The sequence below is a fragment of the Chlorocebus sabaeus genome, chromosome 12 (genome assembly GCF_047675955.1).
Source record: "Chlorocebus sabaeus isolate Y175 chromosome 12, mChlSab1.0.hap1, whole genome shotgun sequence".
Classification (NCBI taxonomy): domain Eukaryota; kingdom Metazoa; phylum Chordata; class Mammalia; order Primates; family Cercopithecidae; genus Chlorocebus; species Chlorocebus sabaeus.
The window spans coordinates 20233792-20259981 of record NC_132915.1 but is presented as its reverse complement, the minus strand read 5'-3'; the positions used below and the strand labels follow the sequence as shown (position 1 = coordinate 20259981).

Genomic DNA, 26190 nt, shown 5'->3' with positions numbered 1-26190 from the left:
TTTTTTTTTTTTTTTTTTTTGGAGACAGAGTTTCACTCTGTTCCCCATGCTGGAGTGCAGTGGCTTGAATAAGTTCACTGTATCCTCAAACTCTGGACCCAAGTAGTCCTCCTGCTTCACCCTCCCAAGTAGCTGGGACTACAGGCATGTACCACGATGCCAGGCTAATTTTTAAAAATGTTTTGTAGAGACAGAGTCTTGCTATGTGGCCCTGGCTGGCCTTGAACTCCTGAGCTCAAGCGATCCTACCACTTCAGCCTCCCAAAGCATTGGGATTTCAGACGTGATCCATTGCTCTGGGTTTTTTGTTTGTATACCTGATGTAGAAGCTTTTTTCTTTTTCGTTAAACATTTCTACCTTTTGACTCTATACTTTTTAAAAAATGTTTCTTCCCTTTAAATAAATCTTTTAAAATGTGTATGCCTGGGTATGTGTGTGTATAATTCCTGTGTCCTTCATTGTGTCTGAATGTTGACAGCTGAGTTGTCCTGTGGGTGTAGTATAGTGTGTTCTTAAACATTTCAGGTATTTTTGAATTTATCTATGTTGTCTTTGAATCCTTTACAGAAATACTATAACTGCCGTCATGGAAGTTGTTACAGAAGGGAGGCTGTTTTTGTGTCTTGTTTATTTCTTTTCTTTCAGAAATTACAGATGTTTATAATTAGCTTCAAACACTGCCTTAATAGCAATTGGAAGATAACTGCCTTCAGCCGACGTGGTCTTTCCCTTTACTTCAGGAGGAGAATGACTACTAATCTGGAAGGAAGGGCTTACTGTAGCAGGCAGATCACCAGAGTAGTGCCGAACACTTCCTGGCTTCATCTGAAAATTTGAGTAAGTGGACAAGAACTAGGAGACAAAGGCTATTGGACTTCACTCTTCATTTTATAGCTCTTCCTCTCCAGAAGGATACTTCTGAATGGGATGAGAACACTGAAGAGAGCCAAATTGTGTTATTCAGGCAAATTAGAATTCTTAGCATCTCAAATAAAGCAGATTCCATGGAAAAGATTTCCGTGGATTTTTGGATACAATAATCATACCTTACTAGTTTAGCAGGAATCTCTTGGAGAGACTTTGTCACATTATTTTCAAAGGCCTAAATATTGAACATTTAATAGTGTGTACCACTATATTTTGGATCAATAGAGTCCAAAATAGAGTAACGAACCCCACTTAGAACCTTCCAGTGTTATATAAAAATAATTTTTGAATAAGATTTTGAAATAAATTATGTCTTCCTCTGGTGGCGATGATTCCACTGCGTGGAGGTTCAGGTTTTTTCTTTCATCTCAAGTGTAAAATTTATTCATTTCCTACCGCCCCCAGCACCCCACCCCCGGCCTGTCCCTCTCTTTTTGTTGTTGTTATTTGTTGTTGAAACAAGGTCTCACTCTTTCCCAAGCTGGAGTGCAGTAGTGCAATCATAGCTTACTGCAGCCTTAAACTCCTAGGCTCAAGTGATCCTCTCACCTCAGCCTCCCAAGTAGCTGGGTTTATAGACATGAGCCACTGCACCTGGCCTAATTCTGTTTTTTTAATTCAGGAACTTAAGTGAGATGAGTTTGATTTCTAGATCTTTCAGTTTGTCATCATTGCATCCCTTAAATTTGTAAATATATTAAGAAAGGATAAATGCTACTGTAATAGAAAATTCAATACATTATAACATTAAAAGAAATCCTCAGATGTTAAGCCCAGGTAGGTTCAATTTGATTCTTACATCTTTTTAACCAAAGATCTGTCAATACAGCTAAAAGTGCAGTAAGTATTAGCCAGAAGGTCTGCAGCCTTAATTAAGCTAAAGTTGCTAAATTCTGATACAGGACTCAACTCATGATTTCTCTACTGATGTGATAGAGCTCTACCTAGTAGCTTCCCCTAGTTACCTTGGATAGACACAAAGATTCTCAGCATAAGGTGAGTTTAGTAAAGCTCATTCAGAAATATTTGTGTGTGTGTACATGGGTGTGTAACAATAACATTGTTAGAAAACTAGTATACTTATGAAAAGTCTATTTTTTATTGGCCAAATGTTCTGTGAAAGGATACATTCACTTGCCAAATGAAACAGTTGACGCAAAATCAAATTAGAGGCCTCTTCGCTCATCTGAAAACAAAATTTAATGTCATCTATTAAAGGAAGCACCGTGTTTTTTGGTGTTCTGTTTGTTTTTGTCGGTTAAGAATATTTCGTTTTAAATTCAAATGAAATTGATATCCTAGTCACTTCTAATGATGACTCTAATGAATTGTAATGGTAGTTTTTCGGTGAAAATTTATCACTGTAAAGAACCCTACGGAAGCACTGTAAAGAAATACACATTTAGACATTTCTGTGATACTTCAAGTCTAAAGTAGTTTGAGTTAGAGATCTTATGAAGATGCAGTGTTGGAATACAAATGTGGGAGACTGAACATTTCATGTAAAGTTAATCTTTCTGGAATAAGTTGCCAAAAGAATAAAATGTATGGTCATATATATATATATATCTATATTCATATAGATATATATGTATTTGAATTTTTGCTGGCTTTATTTGGTAGCATAGTTTATATGAATACAAAGAAAAGATTTAATGCCATGTATTCATTTGTTCTACAAGTCTTTGTTATACTTCTGTTTATTATGTATTCAGACACTCTTGTAGATAGTAGAGTTACAGCCCTGAAGAGAGTATTGAAGGTTCTTGCTCATCTCTCATGAGCTTATAATTGTAGTGAGCTTTATGGGGCATAAAACACATGCCACGTTAGAGGCCAACCCTGTAATGTCAGATCTTCACAGTCTCGTTCCTGTTTGTTGTGCAGCTGCTATATGCAAGGCTCTGAAGAACATTAGGAATCAAAGACACCTAAGATATGACCCATCTTCCACAGAGATAATGATCCCTAGGTATTACATGAGCTAGAAGCATTGCAAGAGACATGATACAGTTTGTGAGATATCTAAATCCATATACCAATGAACTGTTAAAATGAGATCCCACTGAGTCTACTGGAATATATATAGTTCTTCTGTGCTAATTCATTTTGTTAATAAAAATTTTTTTGAGATATAGCAATACCCTGTGGCTGAGGGCCTGGATTCTGGAGCCAAGTAAACCTGAGTTCAATTGTAGCCTTTTTCTTTTACTAGAGTTATTATTTTTTATTATGCTTATCTGACCTCAGTTTCCAGGTTGTAAAATAGAGATAATTGTAGTGCCTATCTTGGTGGTGGTGCTGGGGTTAGAACAAATGAGGTAATGTATATACAGTCATAGCTCAGAGATATTGCAAGTTCAGTTCCAGACCACCAGAATAAAGCAAATACAGCAACAAAGCAAGTCACTTGAATATATTTGTTCTCCAGTGCATATAAAAATTGTTTACAATGTAGGCTATTATGTATGCAATAACATTATGTGGTTAAAAAAAAAAATATATATATATATATACCTTAATTTAAAAATACATAATTGCTTTAAAAAAAAAGTCCTGATGATCATCTGAAGCATTCAGTGAGTCCATCTTTTTGCATGCCTGATGTTGATGGTTGCTGACTGATTAGGATAGGGATTCCTGAAGGTCGGGGTAGCTGTGGTAATACCTTAAGATGAAGTTTGCCACATTGATTGACTCTTCCTTTCATGAAAGATTTATCTGTAGTATTTGATGCTGTTTGATAGCATTTTACCCACAATAGAACTTCTTTCAAAATTGGAGTCAGTCCTCTCAAACCCTACTGCTGCTTTATCAGTTATTTTTATGGAATAATCTAAATCCTTTGTTGTCATTTAAACAATCATAGAATATTCCCCGAGAATAGATTCCATCTCAAGAAACCATTTTCTTTGCTCATCCATAAGAAGCAGTTTCTCATTTGTTCAAGTTTTATCATGAGATTGTAACAATTCAGTTACCTCTTCATGCTGCACTTCTAATCCCCTTGCTATTTGCACCATATCTGCAATTACTTCCTCCACTGAAGTCTTGAACCCTCAAAGTCATCCATGATGGCTGGAATCCACTTTTTTCAAACTCCTGTTACTATTGATATTTTGACCTTGTTTTGTGAATCACAGATGTTTTTAATGGCACCTAGAATAGTGAATCCTTTCCATAAGTTTTCAATATACTTTGACCAGATCCATCAGAAGAATCACTCCCCGTGGCAGCTATAGCCTTACAAAATGTATTTCTTAAATACTAAGGCTTGGAAGTTGAAATTACTGTTTGATCCATGGGGGCTGTGGAATGGATGGTTGTGTTAGCAGGCATGAAAATGACATTAATCTTGTATATCTTCATCAGAGCTCTTGAGTGACTAGGTGCACAGTCAATGAGCTGTAATACTTTTTTGAGTGATAGCTCTCAACAGTGGGCTTAAAATATTCAGTAAACCATGCTGTAAACAAATGTGCTGTCATCTGGGCTTTGTTGTTGCATTTATACAGCATAGGGAGAATAGCTCTAGTGTAATTCTTAAGGACCCTAGGATTTTTTTATTTTTTTTCTTTTTTTCTTTTTCTTTTGAGATAGAGTCTTGCTTTGTCGCCCAGGTGGAGTGCAATAATGCAATCTCAGCTCACTGCAACCTCCACCTCCTGGGTTCAAGCAGTTCTCCTGTCTGGGCCTCCTGAGTAGCTGGGATTACAGGCACCTGCCACCACACGGGCTTTAGTAGAGATGGGGTATCACCATGTTGGCCAGCCTGGTGACAATCTCCAGACCTCAGGTGATCCACCCACCTCGGCCTCCCAAAGTGTTGGGATTACAGGCAGGAGCCACCACACCTGGCACTTTATTTATTTATTTATTTATTTGATAGAGTCTTGGTCTGTCTCCCAGGCAGGAGTGCAGTGATACGGTCTTGGCTCACTGCAGCCTCAAACTCCCAGGCTTAGTTGATCCTCACACCTCAGCCTCTTGAGTAGCTGAGACTACAGGCATGTGCCACCACAACTGGCTAATTTTTTTTAAATTTTTTGTAGAGATGGGGTTTCACCATGTTGCCCTAGCTAGTCCTGAACTCTTATGCTCAAGTGATCCACCCGCCATGGCCTCCCAAAGTGCTGGAATTACACACGTGAGCCACCTCACCTGGCCAGGGCCCTAGGATTTTTGGAATGGAACATTGGCTTCAACTTAAAGTCACCAACTGCACCAGGCATGGTAGCACCCACCTGTTGTCCCAGCTATTTGGGATGCTGAGGCAAGAGGATCCCTTGAGCCCAGAAGTTCGAGTCCAGGTTGGGCAACATAGCAAGACCATGTCTCTAAAGAAAATGAAGTCACCAGCTTCACTAGCCCCTAAAAAGAGAATCCAACTGTCCTTTGAAGCTTTAATGCCAGGCATTGACCTCTCTAGCTATGAAAGTCCTGGATAGCATCTTTCAATAGAAGTCTGTTTCATCTATGTTGAAAATCTGTAGTTTAGTGAAGCCACTGTCGTCAGTAATCTTAACTAGATCTTCTGGATAACCTGCTGTAGCTACTCCATCAGCACTTGCTGCTTCACCTTGTGCTTTTTGTGTTACATAGATGAATTCTTTCCTTAAACCTCATGAACCAACCTCTGCTAGCTTCAACTTTTCTTCTGCAGTTTCCTCACCTCTCTCAGCCTTCATATAATTGAAGAGAGTTAGGGCCTTGCTCTAGATTAGGCTTTGGCTTGAAGAAATGTTGTGGCTGGTTTATCTTCTGTCCAGACCACTAAAACTTTCTCCATATCAGCAGTCAGGCTGTTTTGCTTTCTTATAATTCTTGTGTTCACTGGAGTAACGCTTTCATAATACTTCCCTTCAAGAACTTTCCCTTTGCATTCAAAATTGGCTGTTTGGTACAAGAGGTACTACCTTTCAGCCTAACTCAGCTTTTGACATGCCTTTCTCACTAAGCTTAGTCGTTTCTAGCTTTTGATTTAAAGTGATGGACATATAACTCTTCATTTCACTTGAACACCTAAGGGTCATTGTAGGGCTGTTAATTGGCCTAATTTCAATATTGTTGCTCAGGTAATAGACTCAAGGAGAGGGAGAGGATTTAGGAAACGTCCAATCGGTGGAGCAGTCAGAACACACACATTTATAGATTAAGTTCACTATGGGTGTAGTTTATGGCACCTCAAAAAGGACTATAAAATAGGAGTATCAAAGATCAGTGATCACAGATCACCATAACAGATACAATCATGATAAAAAAGTTTGAAATATTGTAAGAATTACCAAAATGTGACATAGAGACAAGAAATGAGTACATGCTGCTGGACAAATGGTGCCTGTAGACTTGCTTGATGCAGAGCTTCCATAAACCTTCAATTTGTAAAAAACACAATATCTGGGAAATACAATAAAGTGGAGTATAATAAAATTAGATATGCCAGTAATTATTAGCATGGTGCCTAATAATAACTCATTATATTTTTATTATTCCAGATGAATACCAGTTTATGCAAGTTCTTAGTCATCATTATATAAATTTCTCATTTTTCTCCTCTTTGCCAAGATAAAAGAATCTGTTCTATTTAAGAGTAGATTTTAAGAATTTAAAAGAAGAGATTTTAAGAATTTAAAAGAAGAGATTTTAAGAATTTTAAAAAGAGTATTTTTTTCCTTTCAAGGTTAATAGAGTAGTTAAAATACCATGACAGTTTTCCACATACTAATTGGCAAGCAGTTGAAACAGTAAAACCTCAGTGATTTGAACTGCTCTGAATTACACAGTATTTTAAAAGATATGTTACTGCTGCTTCCAGAGATATATAATATGGTGGACCCATAAATGTTGATCCAGTAGAGGTTCTGCTGAACTGCTTTAGTGAGACTTTTGTTACTGTGCATCTACACTACCCTTGATGCACCCACTCTGGCCCTTCTCCTAGAATATATTAAGTATGTTAATTGATGGTCTGCTGTTGTTAGTACACATAACTATTTCGTGAGCATAGTTGTTTTCCTTCTCCAGGCTTTTGGTTGTACTAGTTGATGACAACAATTCATATCTCTTAAGATACAGTAGCTTCTTTCAGTTGATTTTATGTCAAAGGTTATGCTCAGCTTTCCTGCGCTGTCTAAGCTTTCAGTATAGTCTATACATATGGTTTTGCTAACAGTCAAGATAGCATATTAGCATGAGAGAAAATGAAGGTATGAGGGATAAAATAAGTACTGGTTGCTCTTCAGATTTGACAATATAATCAGTAAGATTTTATTTTCTGAAAACCAACTTACCTCACAAGGTAAGCTACGTGTCAGTTCTTTATTCTTGTTTATATTTATTCTCATTCAAGGATATGAAATCATTAAGTTTTGATGTCATAAATTTCTACCATATTTGATTATGAAGCTCGCTTGAATACCTTCTTTTTCCTGGCCATGGCACTTAAGTCTGAGGTTTGAAGTGAATTAGTAAAACTTTCTTTATCCCTAAACATTCATCATATAACTCTAAGGAAGTTATACTTATTGACTGAGTTTTCTCTAAAGATAAGATTGTTTTGAACAATTTGTCTATTTCTTAGTTTTAAAATGGCAGTATTTACCATTTTACAATTAACTTCCTGAATTTTGTTGGTTTTAGAAATAAGCTTAAATTTTAAGTAGAATCTATTCATAAATGCTTCCTCTTTCCCACTCCTCTCCTGAACCCTCAAATTAACCAGTCTATAAAGCCATTTATTTGTTATCTAGTATATTTTCTTGCTAGGTAGTATTCATTTTTATCTTTCATCTGAATGAATTTCATGCTTTTTGTTTTTTATTTTTTGTTTTTGTGATAGAGTCTTGCTCTGTTGCCCAGGCTGGAGTGCAATGGTGCGATCTCAGCTCACTACAACCTCTGCCTCCTGGGTTCAAATGATTCTCCCTGCCTCAGCCTCCCAAGTAGCTGGGATTACAGGCACCTGCCACCACACCCAGCTAATTTTTTGTATTTTTAGTGGAGACGGGGTCTCGCCATGTTGGCCAGGCTGGTCTCAAACTCCTGGCCTCAGGGGATCTGCCTGCCTCAGCCTCCCAAAGTGCTGGGATTACAGGCGTGAGCCACCATGGCCGGCCGAATTTCATGTTTTTAATCCCCCCATTTTTGCTATGTATTTTTAAAACTCTCATTCATACCTCTTTGCAACACTTGTCTTCCAAATGAGTCAGATATTGATTCGATTTGGGTTTTTTATTTTGCTGAACAACATGTCCTTTAACAAATTTTCTTAAATATATTTCCCATTAATGATTAACACATTCTTTGGGACTTAAGGCCTTTTATTTTAGTGATTTATTCCTATTTTTAATCTTTTCATATTTTGCATTTTTCAGAAGTATTTTGTTAAGGGATTCTATTTCTTCATAACATTTGGATGATTTGAGAGTGTTAGAAATGTCTCTGTTACCATGGCTCTGTCCTTCAAGTTCCACTTTTTTTATGTTTCCAAATGTATCATTAATTTGGTTTGAACTTATTTATGTCTAATAAAGTATGGTTTATGTACTCATTTTTTCTAAATGCAAAAGGACATGTTTACCAGTAAACATATCTTTTAATTATTACCTATAGATTCTGACAATTGTATATAATGAATGCAGTTTCCATTGTGTTTTTATTTCTTTCAGTAATTCTTGAACGATGATAGGTAATTTATATATATACTTCCTAATGAATAAGGCAAAAAAAGTTTTTCCTTTCACATTTAAGCGTATAAATGAGGCTAACATGTCTAAAGTATTGGCATTGTTAATTCCTTCATATTTCAGCCAAATCTTTGTCTTTACATAAAGGCCCTACATGATAATTCCTAAACCCTGATTTTGCTAATTCTTCCTTTATTTTAAAGGCTATCAAATTATTTTAGTAGAACCATGTATACCTAGCATCTGTTTGGGATGGAGGAAGATAGGATTTTTGATACTAAGTTATTTGAATACTGTTGACCTGGAAAAAATTAGCAGCCTACCTTGGCAACTATCAGTATCCAGGATATCAAAGACATTTTTTGAGGTACCATGAGGAAAGTACGATACCATAAGGAGGAAACATCATGATATGTTTGGTATAGTGAAATGCACTGGAATTAGAAGTGAAGAATCCAGTTTTCTGAGCCCAGTTTTGCAACTTTGCCAAGCAAGTCACTTAGATGTCCTCTTACCTAATTACACAAGATGGTGAAAATTTAGATTTAGAAGATTCATTAGACACTTCCTGATCCTCAGTTTCTTTGTGTGTAAAAGGAAGAGATTGGTTTGGATGAACAATAGGAGTTTTTCAGGTCTAAAATTCTGGGTTTTTTCCCCTAAAAAACATGATGTTTTGAGAAGTCTAAAGCTTAATATATAATGCATTTATAAAGTCAGGCAGGAATTTGTGACAACAACGTGACATTTGTAGACTTTTTACAGTGTGATGTTCTCTCCCATAACTTCTGTGGATTCAGTTTCAAAGTTTTGGATCCTGTTTATAATGTTCGTATTCCGTATTCTCATGTTTATAATGAACACTGAGCAGCAAGATTTTGCTGTGTGATGAGTTATCTTAGACATTTATTCAAATACAGTCACTCTAATAACAAAGGATACAGTTGATTATATTTCAAAGCAGACTACTATGACCATAAAGCTCATTCATCTTTCAAGTGTTACATTTAAGGTTTTGGATGGAAAGCATTATATGAATTACTTTCTTTGGATTTTTTTTATTTCTTATTTATACCAGATGCTGTTGTGACTATCGAAACTGGTTTAACTGCTTATATGCACAGATTAGATTTAAGTTGGGTCTGAAAAGTAGAAAGTGATGAGAGGTAGGCTTAATTACAATGCCCAAACTTAGCATAATATGGAAATAAAAGTTAGGTACTTGGAATAAACCATAGCTTTTAAATTATTTGAAGGTTAGGATCTATTAATGGTGCATGTAGGCTCTTGAATTCTATTAGCTGTGGTGTTCTTGAGGAGGTCAACATTTGTATTCTTGATTTTTAAACTTGGCCACATGGCACAAAAGAAAATGAATCTTTGTAACCCAGTTTCTTTTCAGATATCAAAAAACAAACAATAAAAGAATGTAAAAATTTTTTTTAAAAATCTTAACTTCTACCTCCACCATTATGCTTCAAAATCCCAGAGATCAGTGGTGTTAATAGATTGATGTATACTTTCTAGAAGTTTCTTATGTATGTACAAGTATATGTACATGTATGCATTTCTACTTTTCATTCTATACATTCTCTTTTGTAATATAATTTTATTTACTATATATCTTATACATCTATGTCAGTATACACAGGTCTTCATTTTTCTTTTTTATGACTTCATAATGCCCCATTGTATGGCTGTACATGAATTTAACTAATACCCTATTAATGAATATTTAGATTTTGTTCTTTTAATACAATATTGCTGTGAATATTCTTATATGTCTATTTTGGCATACTTTTGCCTAAGGTAAATTCTAGCAGTGGAATTGCTAACTCAGATGGTATGTTTAATTGATTTGCATTTTCCTGATTTTGAGTTATAGTGAATATTTTCTCATGTTTATCAGTCAGATATTGTTTTTTGCTGAACTACCTGTTCATATTCTTCACACATTTTTCTACTGCTTTACTCATTATTTTCTGTCGGTTTCTTCAAATTGCTAGAATTGTCTGTTTTGAAATTGACTCTCTCTCTCTGTATCGACAAATATTTTCCCAAATTGTCCTTTGAGTTTTGTGTTATTTTACTTAATTACTGTTTATTTGATTATCGTTTTGCCATTCAGTAGTGGTTAAGTTCTATGTACTTAACAATTTTTTATGTTGTGTTTATGGACTTTGTTATATTTTGGTCTTTCCTACTTCAAGATTACTAAAATGTTACTTTTTCTAGTACTTTTATAGTCATTTTGTATACTTAAATCGTTGATCCATGTAGAATTGATTGGATATATAGAGAGGATACAGCTTTAGCCAGTGAGTTACTTAAAACACCATTTATTTGATAATGCATGTATTTACCCACTGATTTGAAGTGCTGTCTTGATTTAATAAATTTCTGTAATTGGATAGGATTTTATAATGTCCTATATGCATATGATCAGTTTCTGCAATCTGTATTCTTTCCTTTGATACGTCTGCATATACTTTACCAGCACCAAACTGTTTCACTACTGCAGCTTTATAAATTGCATTAATGTCTGCTAGAGTAGCTCTTCTCGTTCTTCTTTCATAATTTACTGGATATTACCACATATTTTTCCTAGATAAGTTTTAGTATAATTTTGACAAATCACTTCTTACCTCCTACCACGTGCTCCAAAAACCACCATCTTGGGATCACGTGTGTGTGTGTGTGTGAAAATTAGGAGTCAATAACATCTTTATTATGATAATTTTTTATGTCCAAGAATAAGATATGGATTTCCATTTTCAAAATTTCTTTTACTCCCCTGAATACAGTGGTATGGCTTTTATCACCTATATTCTGCACATTATTTATTAAACTTATGTGTAAATATTTATCTTTTTTATTACCCTTGTAAACAGGATTTCTTTCTCTTCCATTTCCAAATTGATTACTGGGTTTTGTGTGCTTGGCTTTTCCAAATGTCCTGTCATTCACAAATAATTTCTACTCATGATGCTTCTTCCTCTTAATAATTTATATTTCTTAAAACATAGTTCATTTCATCTAAGTTTTCAAAATTACTTGCATAATTTATAAATTATCTAATACAGTAGTCCTATCATATCCACAATTGCTTTCTGCAGTTTCAGTTACCCTTGGCCAACCATGGTTTGAAAATATTAAATGGAAAATTTCAGAAATAAACCTTCACATACCTTTTATTACAGTATAATTGTTCTGTTTTATTATTGGTTATTAATCTCTTACTGTGCCTAATTTATAAATTAAACTTTATCATAGGTATGTATATATAGGAGAAACCATAGAATATATGTAGTGCTCAGTGCTGTCTGTGGTTTCAGGTACCCACTGGAGGTCTAGGAACATATCCCCCTGCAGATAAGGGGGAACGACTGTAATTCATGTTAATTATTTTCTGAATCTGTATTTATGTCCCTTTTTCATTTGTAATACAAAGTATTTGTGTTATTTGCCCTACCTACTACAGTAAATAGTAAAGATATTCTTTTCCTCAATATTTTATAATCATTGAATTTAGAAACTTCTTCCATGCAATTAATCTGTATGACTCATCCTGCTATTTTAGGGTTTTTTTTTACTTCTTTCTCAGATAAAAATGAAAACTATCAACTTTTTACACCAAGATCATCATGAAGTTACTTCTTAGCTTTCTTCTAAGCTAAATCACTTTAGTTTTTTGATACAGCTCCATGGAACACAATTTTCTAAAACCTTTATATCCTCTCTTGGATTTCTTCATGGTTTTTCACATTTTGGCTAAATTCATAACATGCCTCTTCTTGAGGGATCTTAGTCATAATTACATTGCTTGCCTTGCCTGTAAAAATAGTAGGCTAGCCTGCTATATGCTTTAAATAGCTGAAGTAACTCCATCCTTAGAGCAAATATTACTGAAAATAGAATTTAAAATGATAACTCTATTTTCTTTATGGTTATATTTACATTTTTGAAGCAAACAATTGTTAATAAACAGTATCATGGATAGACAGTGTTTCAACAGTCTTGAAAATAAAGATTGTTTCAAAGGCTGAGTAAGCCTTGGGTCCCTGTTTGTCTAGAAACTCTCTGCTCTTTATTTTTTAATGAGTTGTGAGATGGACAAAGAAAAGCATGTTTGTAAGATGTATACGGAATGTCTAGGGCAAGGCAGAAGCTAATAAGTAATTTATGTGATGCATATGTTTATATATGTGTTAGTATTTACATGTGTTTTTGTACAAATATTATTAAATACTAATATATTTTCCAATATAAAGTCACTGTAATAGTTAAATACCTCATTAGATTGAATTTAAACTTTGTAAGATAACATCAGCTTCTAAAAGTCTAGCAGTAAAGGTTGGCATTGCTGCAACCGAGTAATCTTAAATGAAGTAGTGCAAGTAGATGCTTTTAAAAAGGAAACAGCAGTGATTTTACAAATAATGAAATCCGTTTTCTGTATGTTCACGGTTTGCCCCATTGAGAAATGGTTCTTAGAGGACTATAAGGCATTGTTTGCATTACAGTAGGAATATTACCAATTTTCTCATTGTCTCTCACTTTTTTCTTTTAGGTCATGGAAAATGGAAGATTTGCAAAATACAAATATTTTACCCACGTCATGATCAATAAGACAGATATGCTAATGATAACCAGACGGTAACTTCCTTTCTTTCTCTTATGTAATTCGATAAGGGGTTAACTGGCAGCCACTCATGCGGTGAAGATCTTTTATTCATCTTTTGTTCCATATAGCCACAGTGATTCTTGGGTCCTCTTGCTCCACAAGCCTAACTCCCTAAACATTACATAAATGTCCTGCATAGCTTTGTGCATGCATACAGATAAACACAGTCATGCACAGACACAAATATTTTCGTATTTCTTTCAACCAATTCAAATGGATGCAGAAATTCCATAAAACTGTCCTCTTAAAAGTAAGCTTTCTTCACGCTGAAAAAGTGTACAATTTTAGGTTATCCCAGAAGTCAGCAGTCCTCTGATAGTATCTGTTTGTTAGAATACATATAGATTAACGTAAGTGGATATACTGGTAGAAGCAGATAAAATTTTAGGTGGATACTACAGCGACTTCTTCAAATAGACAGTGGAGGGGTACATGCAAAAATACACAGTGGCATAGCCTCAGAGGGGCAAGTGTACAGGAGTCATTATTAAACTAGGGAAGGAATGAGCAAGTGCATTAGTAAGATGGCAGTCTCTGGGTGGTGGAGAGTGAAAATACGGCCAGTGGGGAGAAGTTAGAGCTAAATAGAAATGAATTGTCAATCTATGGTTTTGTTCACTATTGAAAGGTAAAGTTATATGAACATTGTGTTGGTTCAAGGTGACTACGAAGCAGTCACTTCTAATGTTGTAATCTCAATTTCTGAATCTAAAATGTATAGCCCTATGTTAATTTTCTTATTTAAAAAGTAACACTAAGTGGAAAACTTCCACAATATTAGAAATTATACCTGTAAAAAGTAAGTCTTCATTCCACCCCAGATATTAGTCCCTCTGTTCCCTTCCAAGAGGCAGCCCATTTTTTACTTGTTTCCTTTGTATCCTTCTTGAAATAGTCTATGCCTCTACAGGTAGACATACACACATATTTTAATGCAGATGAAAGTCTCTTATACATAGCATTATGTACTTAGTTTTAATTTTTCACTTGAGATCTATATTTTGAAGGTTATTACATGTCAACATATGGAGATCTTTCTTAATTTGTAAATTCCTGCCTAATATTTATTTAGGAGTATGTACTAATTTACCTGTAACTTGTTTCTAGACTTTTGTAATTGCAGACATTGCTTCGGCAATCATTTTTGCTCATAAAAATTTTCCATCATGTTTTTAGTAACTCACTTTCCCATTGACTAAAGGAAAGGTAACTAATCAGCATTAAGCAAAATCAATTGCAAAGTTTGGTTCCAAATCTTGCAACATTTTAAAAGCTTTTTTTTCCTCAATGCCATGGACCTCCTTTAGATGAGGCCACAGTGCCTTGACAGAGTAAGGGAAGTGAATTAGTTGTAGTTGAATAAAACATGATGGTTATACTTGGGATTCCCTTTCCAAGTTTTGGGTTTGAGGATAAAAGGATCTTTGAATGAGGACTGGGAATAGCTACTGCATTGGCCAGTTGTCTGTGATTTTTCACATGGTTGGAGATGTCCTGGAGCACCACTGGGTTTGCTCCATCAGCTCCTGTAATCCAGGATTGGTAAAGGAGGGGAACAGGGACAGAAGATGGAAGTGAGAGATATAAATCCTGGCTAGCTTTCTCCTTTTCCATCCTAGCCAGGAGCCAGATGTTTCTTTAACTCAATCTAATAGAAACCTCTAGTTGCACCTACTATTGATGTTTCAATCAGAAAGAAAAAGTAAGAAGAAAAACATATGAAGGAAGGATTAAATAGACTTCTTACAGACAGAAGGTATTTTCATTTCTTGGTTTCTTTCTTCAAAATGGGAAGACAAGAATTTATTTAAAAATTAGAATGATGCTTTTTGAAGTCTTACTCTAAAATTGGCAGTAATGGGACTTGATTTTACTTGTGAACATCCCAAGGCCCTCAGTATGATGATTCTGTTCAACATGGTTAGAAAAGCTTCTTTCTGATGTAGTTGGGAAACACATTACATGGAGCCTTAGAAATGAAAGTATTTATTCTAATGCATTAATTATATGAAAGTTTCTCCAAATACTGGCTGATAATTGGTTCTGTAAATGTATCCTGTTTCTTATGACGTGCCTTACATATTTGATTTTATAAGTGCTTCAGTTTTTCTAAATATGTTGTGCTATAAATTTCCCATTGAGCATTATGTTAGCTGCATCCCACAAATTTTATGTTGTATTTTCATTCTCATTCTGTTCAAAATATTTTCTAATTTCCTTTGAGATTCTTTGACCCCTGGATTATTTGGAAGTGTTACTTTTAAGCATTTATAAATATTATTGTTATCTTTTTGTTTTGGTTTCTAGTTTAGTTCTGTTATGATCTGAGAACACACTTTATGGTTTCAGTTCTTTTTATTTTTTTTTTTTACTTTTTTTAAATTTTATTTTATTTTATTTTTTTTTTTTTTTGAGGCAGAGTCTTTCTCTGTCGCCCAGGCTCGAGTGCAGTGGTGCGATCTCAGCTCACTGCAAGCTCTGCCTCCTGGATTCACGCCGTTCTCCATTCTCTTGCCTCAGCCTCCCGAGCAGCTAGGACTATACAGGCTCCCACCACCATGCCCGGCTAATTTTTTTGTATTTTTGGTAGAGACAGGGTTTCACCATGTTAGCCAGGCTGGTCTCGATCTCCTGACCTCGTGATTTGTCCGCCTCAGCCTCCCAAAGTGCTGGTATTACAGGCATGAGCCTGTGCGCCCGACCCCTCAGTTCTTTTAAATTCATTAAGAATATAAAATATAGTCTGTGTTGATGAATATTGCATTTGCACTTGAGATTCATTCGTACCCTGTTGTTAGCAGCTATAAGTGCCTCAATTTTAAAGCGAATTCTGTGTTTTTGTTTTTGTTTTTGCAGTGGTGTATTGTTTGTAACAAAGGGAACATTTGGACAGCTCACGTGTGAGTGGCAGTATAGCTTTGATGAGTTCACCAAAGAGCCATTCATTGTTCACGGGAGAAGACTGCGCATTGAAGCAAAGGTATGTTGAATAGATTTATTTGTTGAAAACTTGGAACTGAAAATAATGCTTTGAAATCGTCCTTTTTATTTGTACAGTGCTCTACCTCTTTTATAGATGTCACCTTCTCTTGGTATGGTTTTCGTTTAATACCTGCTATCTTACCCAGGCTTAAAGAAGAAAAAAAAAATAGGCCAAGAAAAACTGTGCTTTCTGTGCTATTGCACTGACAATAACATTCCTGGGCCCTCGTTGTATGTTCAGTAACAGAACCCCACCTTCCCACATATGAAATAATGGGTAGTGGCTATTAGCTTGTACTCCAGTCCATATTGCTTTCCTGGCTTTTTATTTTTCCCTTTCTAACATTAATACTTTCTCTTATCTCTTTGATTTCTTCCCTTTCCACCTCTTCATGAGACCTCATATCTACAATTCTGCAATCATTCTGTTTTTTGAGACAGTCCCTCGCCCTGTTGCCCAGGCTGGAGCGCAGTGGTGCTCTTGGCTCACTGCAACCTCCGCCTCCCAGATTCAAGCGATTCTCCTGCCTCAGCCTCCTGAGTAGCTGGGACTACAGGCATATGCCACCATGCCAGACTAATTTTTGTATTTTTAGTACAGATAGTGTTTCACCAGGTTGGCCAGTCTGGTCTTGAATTCCTGGGTCCAAGCGATCTGCCTGCCTCAGCCTCCCAAAGTGCTGTGATTATAGACATGAGCCACTGCACCCAGCCTTATCCTTTTTTTTTAAATTAGAAGCAGCTAATTTCTTCTAGTGTCCATATTTGCATGGATAGTTGAATTACTTATAGAACATGTTAGACTAGCATGTGTGTATATTTTTAAGCTGGATTCACTCATGATTCTATGGCCAGATAACAACTGTGTAAGAAAAAACTGTGTTTGGAGAGGAAAAACAGTGGCACTACTCCCCGACTTACCTCCTTCCCATCCTTTATGTCAACTCTTTATGGCTTTAGCAATTGAAATAACACCTTAAGCTTTTTAACTTAGGTTTAGTGATAATGGTTGTGTTATTAATAGAATGTAGTCTTTTTTTCTATTGGTTTTGATTCTTCTTGGTTCTTCATTCTTGTCTTTTTTAAAGTGCATGATTTGTATAGATGAATACTTTAGGCCTGCAGTAATAAAGCTTTGTGGCATTTCTTTCTTTTTTTTGAGGTAGAGTCTCAGTCTGTCGCCCAGGCTGGAGTGCAGTGGCGCGATATCAGCTCACTGCACGCTCTGCCTCCTGGGTTCATGCCTTTCTCCTGCCTCAGCCTCCCGAGTAGCTGGGACTACAGCGCCTGCCACCACGCCCGGCTAATTTTTTTGTATCTTTAGTAGAGGCAGGGTTTCACCGTGTTAGCCAGGATAGTCTCAATCTCCTGACTTCATGATCTGCCCACCTCAACCTCCCAAAGTGCTGGGATTACAGGCGTGAGCCACCATGCCTGGCCTGTGGCATTTCTTTATGGATTTTTACAACCAGATTTTCTTTTTAATGAATTTATATATTCTGTTTATAGGAACGAGTGAAGTCTGTATTTCATGCCAGAGAGTTTGGAAAAATAATTAACTTCAAGACCCCAGAGGATGCCAGGGTAAATATAATAAATCTTTTATTTTAAAAGATAGGAGCTGCTCACTCCAAAACCATGTAAGTGCACTATTTTTTAAGGTAGATACATTTTGTTTCAGAATTTTTGTTTGTTTTGCTTTTGTGTTTTGACAGGTTTTAGTATATGTAACCAGGTAATATTTTCCCTAGTTTTTTTTTTTTTTTTTTTACTGGATTCAATTCAGCATACCCGCTTGCTTTTCAAACCAGAATACTGGTTTACTTTAAATGCTAACTATAATTTTTTAATTAAAAAAGTCAACAAACAAAAATTATTTTTAGTGTTAATCCATCAGCTCCAGCAGGAAAGTATAACCCCACATTGTTGATTTTTCTACTGCATAGCTACCATGATTTTTTAAAAAGTTGCCATAGCATGACACAGACCAAAGGGAGCCAAGCCCGACAGAAAATCCAAGTTTGAATACTGATTCTGTCCTTCTTGACTATAGAATCTTGGACATCCAGAGAAGGCTACTGGATTCAGTTATCTTTCCCTATCTTAGGGCTATCTTAGTAGGCTCTTCTTTTGTTTTGGTGAGCGGGGGGGCTTAAATCAGTTTTTTTTTTTTTTAATTATACTTTCGGTTCTAGGGCACATGTGCACAACGTGCAGGTTTGTTACATATGTATGCATGTGCCATGTGGGTGTGCTGCACCCATCAACTCGTCATTTACATCAGGTATAACTCCCAATGCAATCCCTCCCCCCTCCCCCCTCCCCATGATAGGCCCCGGTGTGTGATGTTCCCCTTCCCAAGTCCAAGTGATCTCATTGTTCACTTCCCACCTATGAGTGAGAACATGCGGTGTTTGGTTTTCTGTTCTTGTGATAGTTTGCTGAGAATGATGGTTTCCAGCTGCATCCATGTCCCTACAAAGGACATGAACTCATCCTTTTTGATGGCTGCATAGTATTCCATGGTGTATATGTGCCACATTTTCTTAATCCAGTCTGTCACTGATGGACATTTGGGTTGATTCCAAGTCTTTGCTATTGTGAATAGTGCTGCAGTAAACATACGTGTGCATGTGTCTTTATAGCAGCATGATTTATAATCCTTTGGGTATATACCCAGTAATGGGATGGCTGGGTCATATGGTATTTCTAGTTCTAGATCCTGGAGGAATCGCCATACTGTTTTCCACAATGGTTGAACTAGTTTACAATCCCACCAACAGTGTAAAAATGTTCCTGTTTCTTCACATCCTCTCCAGCATCTGTTATTTCTGACTTTTTAATGATTGCCATTCTAACTGGTGTGAGATGGTATCTCATTGTGGTTTTGATTTGCATTTCTCTGATGGCCAGTGATGATGAGCATTTCTTCGTGTGTCTGTTGACTGTATGAATGTCTTCTTTTGAGAAATGTCTGTTCATATCCTTTGCCTACTTTTTAATGGGGTCATTTGTTTTTTTCTTGTAAATTTGTTTGAGATCTTTGTAGGTTCTGGATATTAGCCCTTTGTCAGATGAGTAGATTGCAAAAATTTTCTCCCATTCTGTAGGTTGCCTGTTCACTCTGATGGTAGCTTATTTTGCTGTGCAGAAGCTCTTTAGTTTAATTAGATCCCATTTGTCATTTTGGCTTTTGTTGCCGGTGCTTTTGGTGTTTTAGACATGAAGTCCTTGCCCATGCTTATGTCCTGAATGGTATTACCTAGGTTTTCTTCTAGGGTTTTTATGGTATTAGGTCTAACATTTAAGTCTCTAATCCATCTTGAATTAATTTTCGTATAAGGAGTAAGGAAAAGATCCAGTTTCAGCTTTCTACTTATGGCTAGCCAATTTTCCCAGCACCATTTATTAAATAGGGGATCCTTTCCCCATTTCTTGTTTTTGTCAGGTTTGTCAAAGATCAGATGGCTATAGATGTGTGGTATTATTTCTGAGGGCTGTGTTCTGTTCCATTGGTCTGTATCTCTGTTTTAGTACCAGTAGCATGCTGTTTTGGCTACTGTAGCCTTGTAGTATAGTTTGAAGTCAGGTAGCGTGATGCCTCCAGCTTTGCTCTTTTGGCTTAGGATTGTCTTGGCAATGCAGGCTCTTTTTTGGTTCCATATGAACTTTAAAGCAGTTTTTTTCCAATTCTGTGAAGAAAGTCATTGGTAGGTTAATGGGGATGGCATTGAATCTATAAATTACCTTGGGCAGTATGGCCATTTTCACAATATTGATTCTTCCTATCCATGAGCATGGTATGTTCTTCCATTTGTTTGTGTCCTTTTTTATTTCACTGAGCAGTGGTTTGTAGTTCTCCTTGAAGAGGTCCTTTATATCCCTTGTAAGTTGGAGTCCTAGGTATTTTATTCTTTGAAGCTATTGTGAATGGGAGTTCATTCATGATTTGGCTCTCTGTTTGTCTGTTACTGGTGTATAAGAATGCTTGTGATTTTTGCACATTAATTTTGTATCCTGAAACTTTGCTGAAGTTGCTTATCAGCTTAAGGAGATTTTGGGCTGAGACAATGGGGTTTTCTAAATATACAATCATGTCATCTGCAAACAGGGACAATTTGACTTCTTTTCCTAACTGAATGCCCTTTCTTTCTCTTGCCTGATTGCCCTAGCCAGAACTTCCAACACTATGTTGAATAGGAGTGGTGAGAGAGGGCATTCCTGTCTTGTACCAGTTTTCAAAGGAAATGCTTCCAGTTTTTGCCCATTCAGTATAATATTGGCTGTAGGTTTGTCATAAATAGCTCTTACTATTTTGAGATACGTTCCATCAATACCGAATTTATTGAGAGTTTTTAGCATGAAGGGCCGTTGAATTTTGTCAAAGGTCTTTTCTGCATCTATTGAGATAATCATGTGGTTTTTGTCTTTGGTTCTGTTTATTGATTTGCGTATGTTGAACCAGCCTTGCATCCCGGGATGAAGCCCACTTGATCATAGTGGATAAGCTTTTTGATGTGCTGCTAGATTCGGTTTGCCAGTATTTTATTGAGGATTTTTGCATCGATGTTCATCAGGGATATGGTCTAAAATTCTCTTTTTTTGTTGTTGTGTCTCTGCCAGGCTTTGGTATCAGGATGATGTTGGCCTCATAAAATTAGTTAGGGAGGATTCCCTCTTCTTCTGTTGATTGGAATAGTTTCAGAAGGAATGGCACCAGCTCCTCCTTGTATCTTTGGTAGAATTCGGCTGTGAATCCGTCTGGTCCTGGACTTTTTTTGGTTGGTAGGCTATTAATTATTGCCTCAATTTCAGAACCTGCTATTGGTCTATTCAGGGATTCAACTTCTTCCTGGTTTAGTCTTGGGAGAGTGTAAGTGTCCAGGAAATTATCCATTTCTTCTAGGTTTTCTAGTTTATTTGCCTAGAGGTGTTTATAGTATTCTCTGATGGTAGCTTGTATTTCTGTGGGGTCGGTGGTGATATTCCCTTTATCATTTTTTATTGCATCTATTTGATTCTTCTCTCTTTTCTTTTTTATTAGTCTTGCTAGTGGTCTATCAATTTTGTTGATCTTTTCAAAAAACCAGCTCCTAGATTCATTGATTTTTTTGGAGGGTTTTTTGTGTCTCTATCTCCTTCAGTTCTGCTCTGATCTTAGTTGTTTCTTACCTTCTGCTAGCTTTTGAATGTGTTTGTTCTTGCTTCTCTAGTTCTTTTAATTGTGATGTTAGGGTGTCAATTTTAGATCTTTCCAGCTTTCTCTTGTGGGCATTTAGTGCTATAAGTTTCCTTCTACACACTGCTTTAAATGTGTCCTAGAGATTCTGGTAGGTTGTATCTTTGTTCTCATTGATTTCAAAGAACATCTTTATTTCTGCCTTCATTTCATTATGTACCCAGTAGTCATTCAGGAGCTGGTTGTTCAGTTTCCATGTAGTTGAGCAGTTTTGATTGAGTTTCTTAGTCCTGAGTTCTAGTTTGATTGCACTGTGGTCTGAGAGAGTTTGTTATAATTTCTGTTCTTTTACATTTGCTGAGGAGTGCTTTACTTCCAACTATGTGGTCAATTTTGGAATAAGTGTGATGTGGTGCTGAGAAGAATGTACATTCTGTTGATTTGGGGTGGAGAGTTCTGTAGATGTCTATTAGGTCCACTTGGTGCAGAGTTGAGTTCAATTCCTGGATATCCTTGTTAACTTTCTGTCTCGTTGATCTATCTAATGTTGACAGTGGGGTGTTAAAGTCTCCCATTATTATTGTATGGGAGTCTAAGTCTCTTTGTAAGTCTCTAAGGACTTGCTTTATGAATCTGGGTGCTCCTGTACTGGGTGCATATATATTTAGGATAGTTAGCTCTTCCTGTTGAATTGATCCCTTTACCATTATGTAATGGCCTTCTTTGTCTCTTTTGATCTTTGATGGTTTAAAGTCTGTTTTATCAAAGACTAGGATTGCAACCCCTGCTTTTTTTTGTTTTCCATTTGCTTGGTAGATCTTCCTCCATCACTTTATTTTGAGCCTATGTGTGTCTCTGCATGTGAGATGGGTCTCCTGAATCCAGCAAACTGATGGGTCTTGACTCTATCCAATTTGCCAGTCTGTATCTTTTAATTGGACCATTTAGTCCATTTACATTTAAGGTTAATATTGTTATGTGTGAACTTGATTCTGTCACTGTGATATTAGCTGGTTATTTTGCTTGTTAGTTGATGTCGTTTTTTCCTAGCATCAATGGTCTTTACATTTTGGCATGTTTTTGCAATGGCTGGTACTGGTTGTTCCTTTCCATGGTTAGTGCTTCCTTCACGGTCTCTTGAAGGGCAGGCCTGGCGGTGACAAAATCTCTAAGCATTTGCTTGTCTGTAAAGGATTTTATTTCTCCTTCACTTATGCAACTTGGTTTGGCTGGATATGAAATTCTGGGTTGAAAATTCTTTTCTTTAAGAATGTTGAATATCAGCCCCCACTCTCTTCTGGCTTATAGAGTTCTGCCGAGAGATCTGCTGTTAGTCTGATGGGCTTCCCTTTGTGTGTAACCCAACCGTTCTCTCTGGCTGCCCTTACATTTTTTCCTTCTTTGTGCTGGTTACGTAGTTCCTCCTTTAGCTCTGAGAAGTTTGATCGACTGAAGCCTTCTTCTCTCAACTTGTCAAAATCATTCTCCATCCAGCTTTGTTCCGTTGCTGGTGATGAGCTGCGTTCCTTTGAAGGGGGAGATGCGCTCTGATTTTTTGAATTTCCAGCTTTTCTGTCCTGCGTTTTCCCCATCTTTGTGGTTTTATCTGCCTTTGGTCTTTGATGCTGGTGACGTACTGATGGGGTTTTGGTGTGGGTGTCCTTTCTGTTTGTTAGTTTTCCTTCTAACAGTCAGGACCCTCAGCTGCAGGTCTGTTGGAGTTTGCTTGAGGACCACTCCAGACCCTGTTTGCCTGGGTATCAGCAGTGGAGGCTGCAGAAGATAGAATATTGCTGAATAGCAAGTGTTGCTGTCGGATTCTTGCTCTGGAAACTTCGTTTCAGAGATGTGCCCAGCCATGTAAGGTGTGAGGTGTCAGTATGCACCTAGTGGGGGATGTCTCCCAGTTAGGCTACTCAGGGGTCAGGGACCCACTTGAGCAGGCAGTCTGTCCATTCTCAGATCTCAACCTCTGTGCTGGGAGACCCAGTGCTCTCTTCAAAGCTGTCAGACAGGGTCATTTACATCTGCAGAGGTTTCTGCTGTTTTTTGTTTAGCTATGCCGTCCCCAGAGGAGGAGTCTTCAGAGGCAGGCAGGCCTCCTTGAGCTGCAGTAGGCTCCACCCAGCTCAAGCTTCCCACAGCTTTATCTACTTAAGCCTTAGCAGTGGCGGGTGCCCCTCCCCCAGCCTCACCGCCACCTTGCAGTTAGATCTCAGACTGCTGTGCTAGCAATGAGGGAGGCTCTGTGGGCGTGGTACCCTCTGGGCCAGGTGTGGGATATAATCTCCTGGTGTGCCATTTGCTAAGACCCTTGGTAAAGTGCACTATTAGGTTGGGAGTTACCCGATTTTCCAGGTGTTGTGTGTCTCAGTTTCCCTTGGCTAGGAAAAGGGATTCCCTTCCCCCTTGTGCTTCCCAGGTGAGGCAATGCCTCGCCCTGCTTCAGCTCTCACTTGTCGGGCTGCAGCAGCTGACCAGCACTGATTGTCCGGCACTCCCCAGTGAGATAAACCCAGTACCTCAGTTGAAAATGCAGAAATCACCCGTCTTCTGTGTCGCTCGCACTGGAAGCTGGAGGCTGGAGCTGTTCCTATTTGGCCATCTTGCTCAGGAACCTAGGCTCTTCTTAAGTTAAAGAGGCACATACATCTCTGTGAAATATTTGTATATTAGAATAAGCCCTGTATCACCTCCATGGCCTTGATCTGTCATACATACACAATAATAATAGACATTACTGGTAGAAAGTTTGTGTATTACATTTACATTTTATTTTTGTTATTTCAAATTATTTTAGAATAGAAAATATATTGTAAGGGCACCTAAAATGCTCAAGAATGTCACTTCTACTACCCTCTCTGGAGTTGTACTTATTTCTTCTCCATTAGTAGAATCCTATATCTGGATTCATGGAAGTTCATGATATAAAGTCAGCACAGATTGGAAGTAATGTTTTTCTCTCAGGCTGGCTCATTTCACTTATTCTGAAGATGAATATCCAAAGACCTTAGAAAAACCGCATTCCTACTGTTAAACCAAGTACCATTGTCCCTGAGTCATCTGGGCCATTGAAGTGAATGATCTCTTTTGCAGGATGAATTTTATGTATTGGCTGTCAGTATATACCTAACTAAACTATAAAGCTAACTTCTAAACCTCATTACATTTTGTTTCATTGCAAGTTCACTGAAGTAAGCAAATGTTCCTTTATTTTCCCACCGCAGTGGATCCTTACAAAGCTCGAAGAAGCAAGAGAACCTTCTCCGAGCCTCTGACAGAGAACACTGCCTGAAGACACACAGCAATAAGGAATTACAGCCCCTAGACTGTACCTTTCAAAACCTGTTTGGGAAGCATATTACAGAAATAATTTCAAGTACCCTGTATTCTGGATGCTAAAAAAAAAAAACAAAAAACAGAATCAAGTAAAACAGCTATGTGATTAAAATATTTCAATTCTTCAGCAATTACCTGGTTTTCTAACTTGAATCATGCATCTATTTATAATTATAATTATTTTGTAAAAGAAGAAACAATTATGAATCTTAAATATTTGCTCCAAGTTTTTCTCTGTAATGGTGGAGAGGCTGCCTGTAATTCATCTCCACGTGGAGCCAAGTTTAATGTTTCTAGTTCACATTTTGAACTTCCATCATACTTATTTCAAACTCCCTGAGTGATGGGTAAACAATCAAATCAAACATTGCCTCAGTGGTATCAAGAGAACTTTGGTGGTGGTTTCTTCAGAATCATGAAGTTCTTTTTATAGACAAATATTTTGATATTATTTTCCTTATTTTTAATATAAAGGATAGGTTTGAATTATACTTAAAATGCATAGCATGATTATTAAAAACAATCTTTCAAAATACAATTTATAACATAGATTGAAGCCTCCCCTTAAGAAAACTTAAATGAGTATGCTACTCAAAAAAGGAAGTCTCTGAGAACTTTAGGGACTTTGAAATATTTCCTCAAGCATATTTCATGAGATCTACTTGGTTTATCCAAATCATGTTTTTAATAGACTGCTAATATCAAAGGAGAATATCTAAAGCCTTAACAATGCCTACTTTCCATTCACTGTTAACATGGAATATACAAAATTCCCAACATCTTAGATACAGTGAATTATGCTTCCAACAGACAGTCCTTCTCATAAGTAAGTGTATGTACCCTGAAATCTAGCCCAATAAGCTGTCCTGTTGCCAACAGATTGAGAATTTCTGGTTTGCTTTCTCTACAGTTATTCAAATGAGAGTCACTCTTCTAAATTTAGAGCTCATCACAGAAATCATCAGCTATACATTAGTAAAAATAAGGACATGAGGTTTTCTTTCTTGGTTTTTGTCCAAGATCTTTGCACCTTAATATTAATGGACTGTTTCAGGTAAAAGGGAATGAATGTATGATTGTGAACTATGAAGAGAATGATGCAGGATCCTATTTAGATACTGAATAATACAGAGTATTCAATGCATGTTGTATGTGCCACCAAGTTATTATAAACTGTTTTTGGAATTGAAGACTCTGTATAGTCAATGGTTGTGAAATTCTTCTCAGGCTCCTAAAACCCTTGCTTTGTTGTAAAAGCTAAAATAAACAGCATGCTATATTGTAATTGTTATTTCTTGCTGACCAAATCTACTTAATGCTTCTGATTTCTCTCTGATGACTAAAACACATTGTTTATTCTCAGTAGTTTCTCCCAAAATGCTTTTTGCTCTGC

General features: G+C 36.8%; 1 protein-coding gene across 2 annotated transcripts in view; it reads left to right on the top strand.

Moving 5' to 3' along the window:
* Positions 1–26088, top strand: part of VPS13A (vacuolar protein sorting 13 homolog A) — a 238929-nt gene extending 212841 nt beyond the window's left edge. For both annotated transcript variants that reach the window (XM_073021503.1, XM_073021502.1), the window contains 4 exons: positions 13184–13269; positions 16154–16277; positions 17789–17863; positions 24686–26088. In XM_073021503.1, coding sequence (XP_072877604.1) covers positions 13184–13269; positions 16154–16277; positions 17789–17863; positions 24686–24736 — 336 coding nt within the window. In that variant the 3' untranslated portion in view covers positions 24737–26088. The remainder of the gene's footprint in view (positions 1–13183; positions 13270–16153; positions 16278–17788; positions 17864–24685) is intronic.
* The last annotated feature ends 102 nt before the right edge of the window (positions 26089–26190 follow it).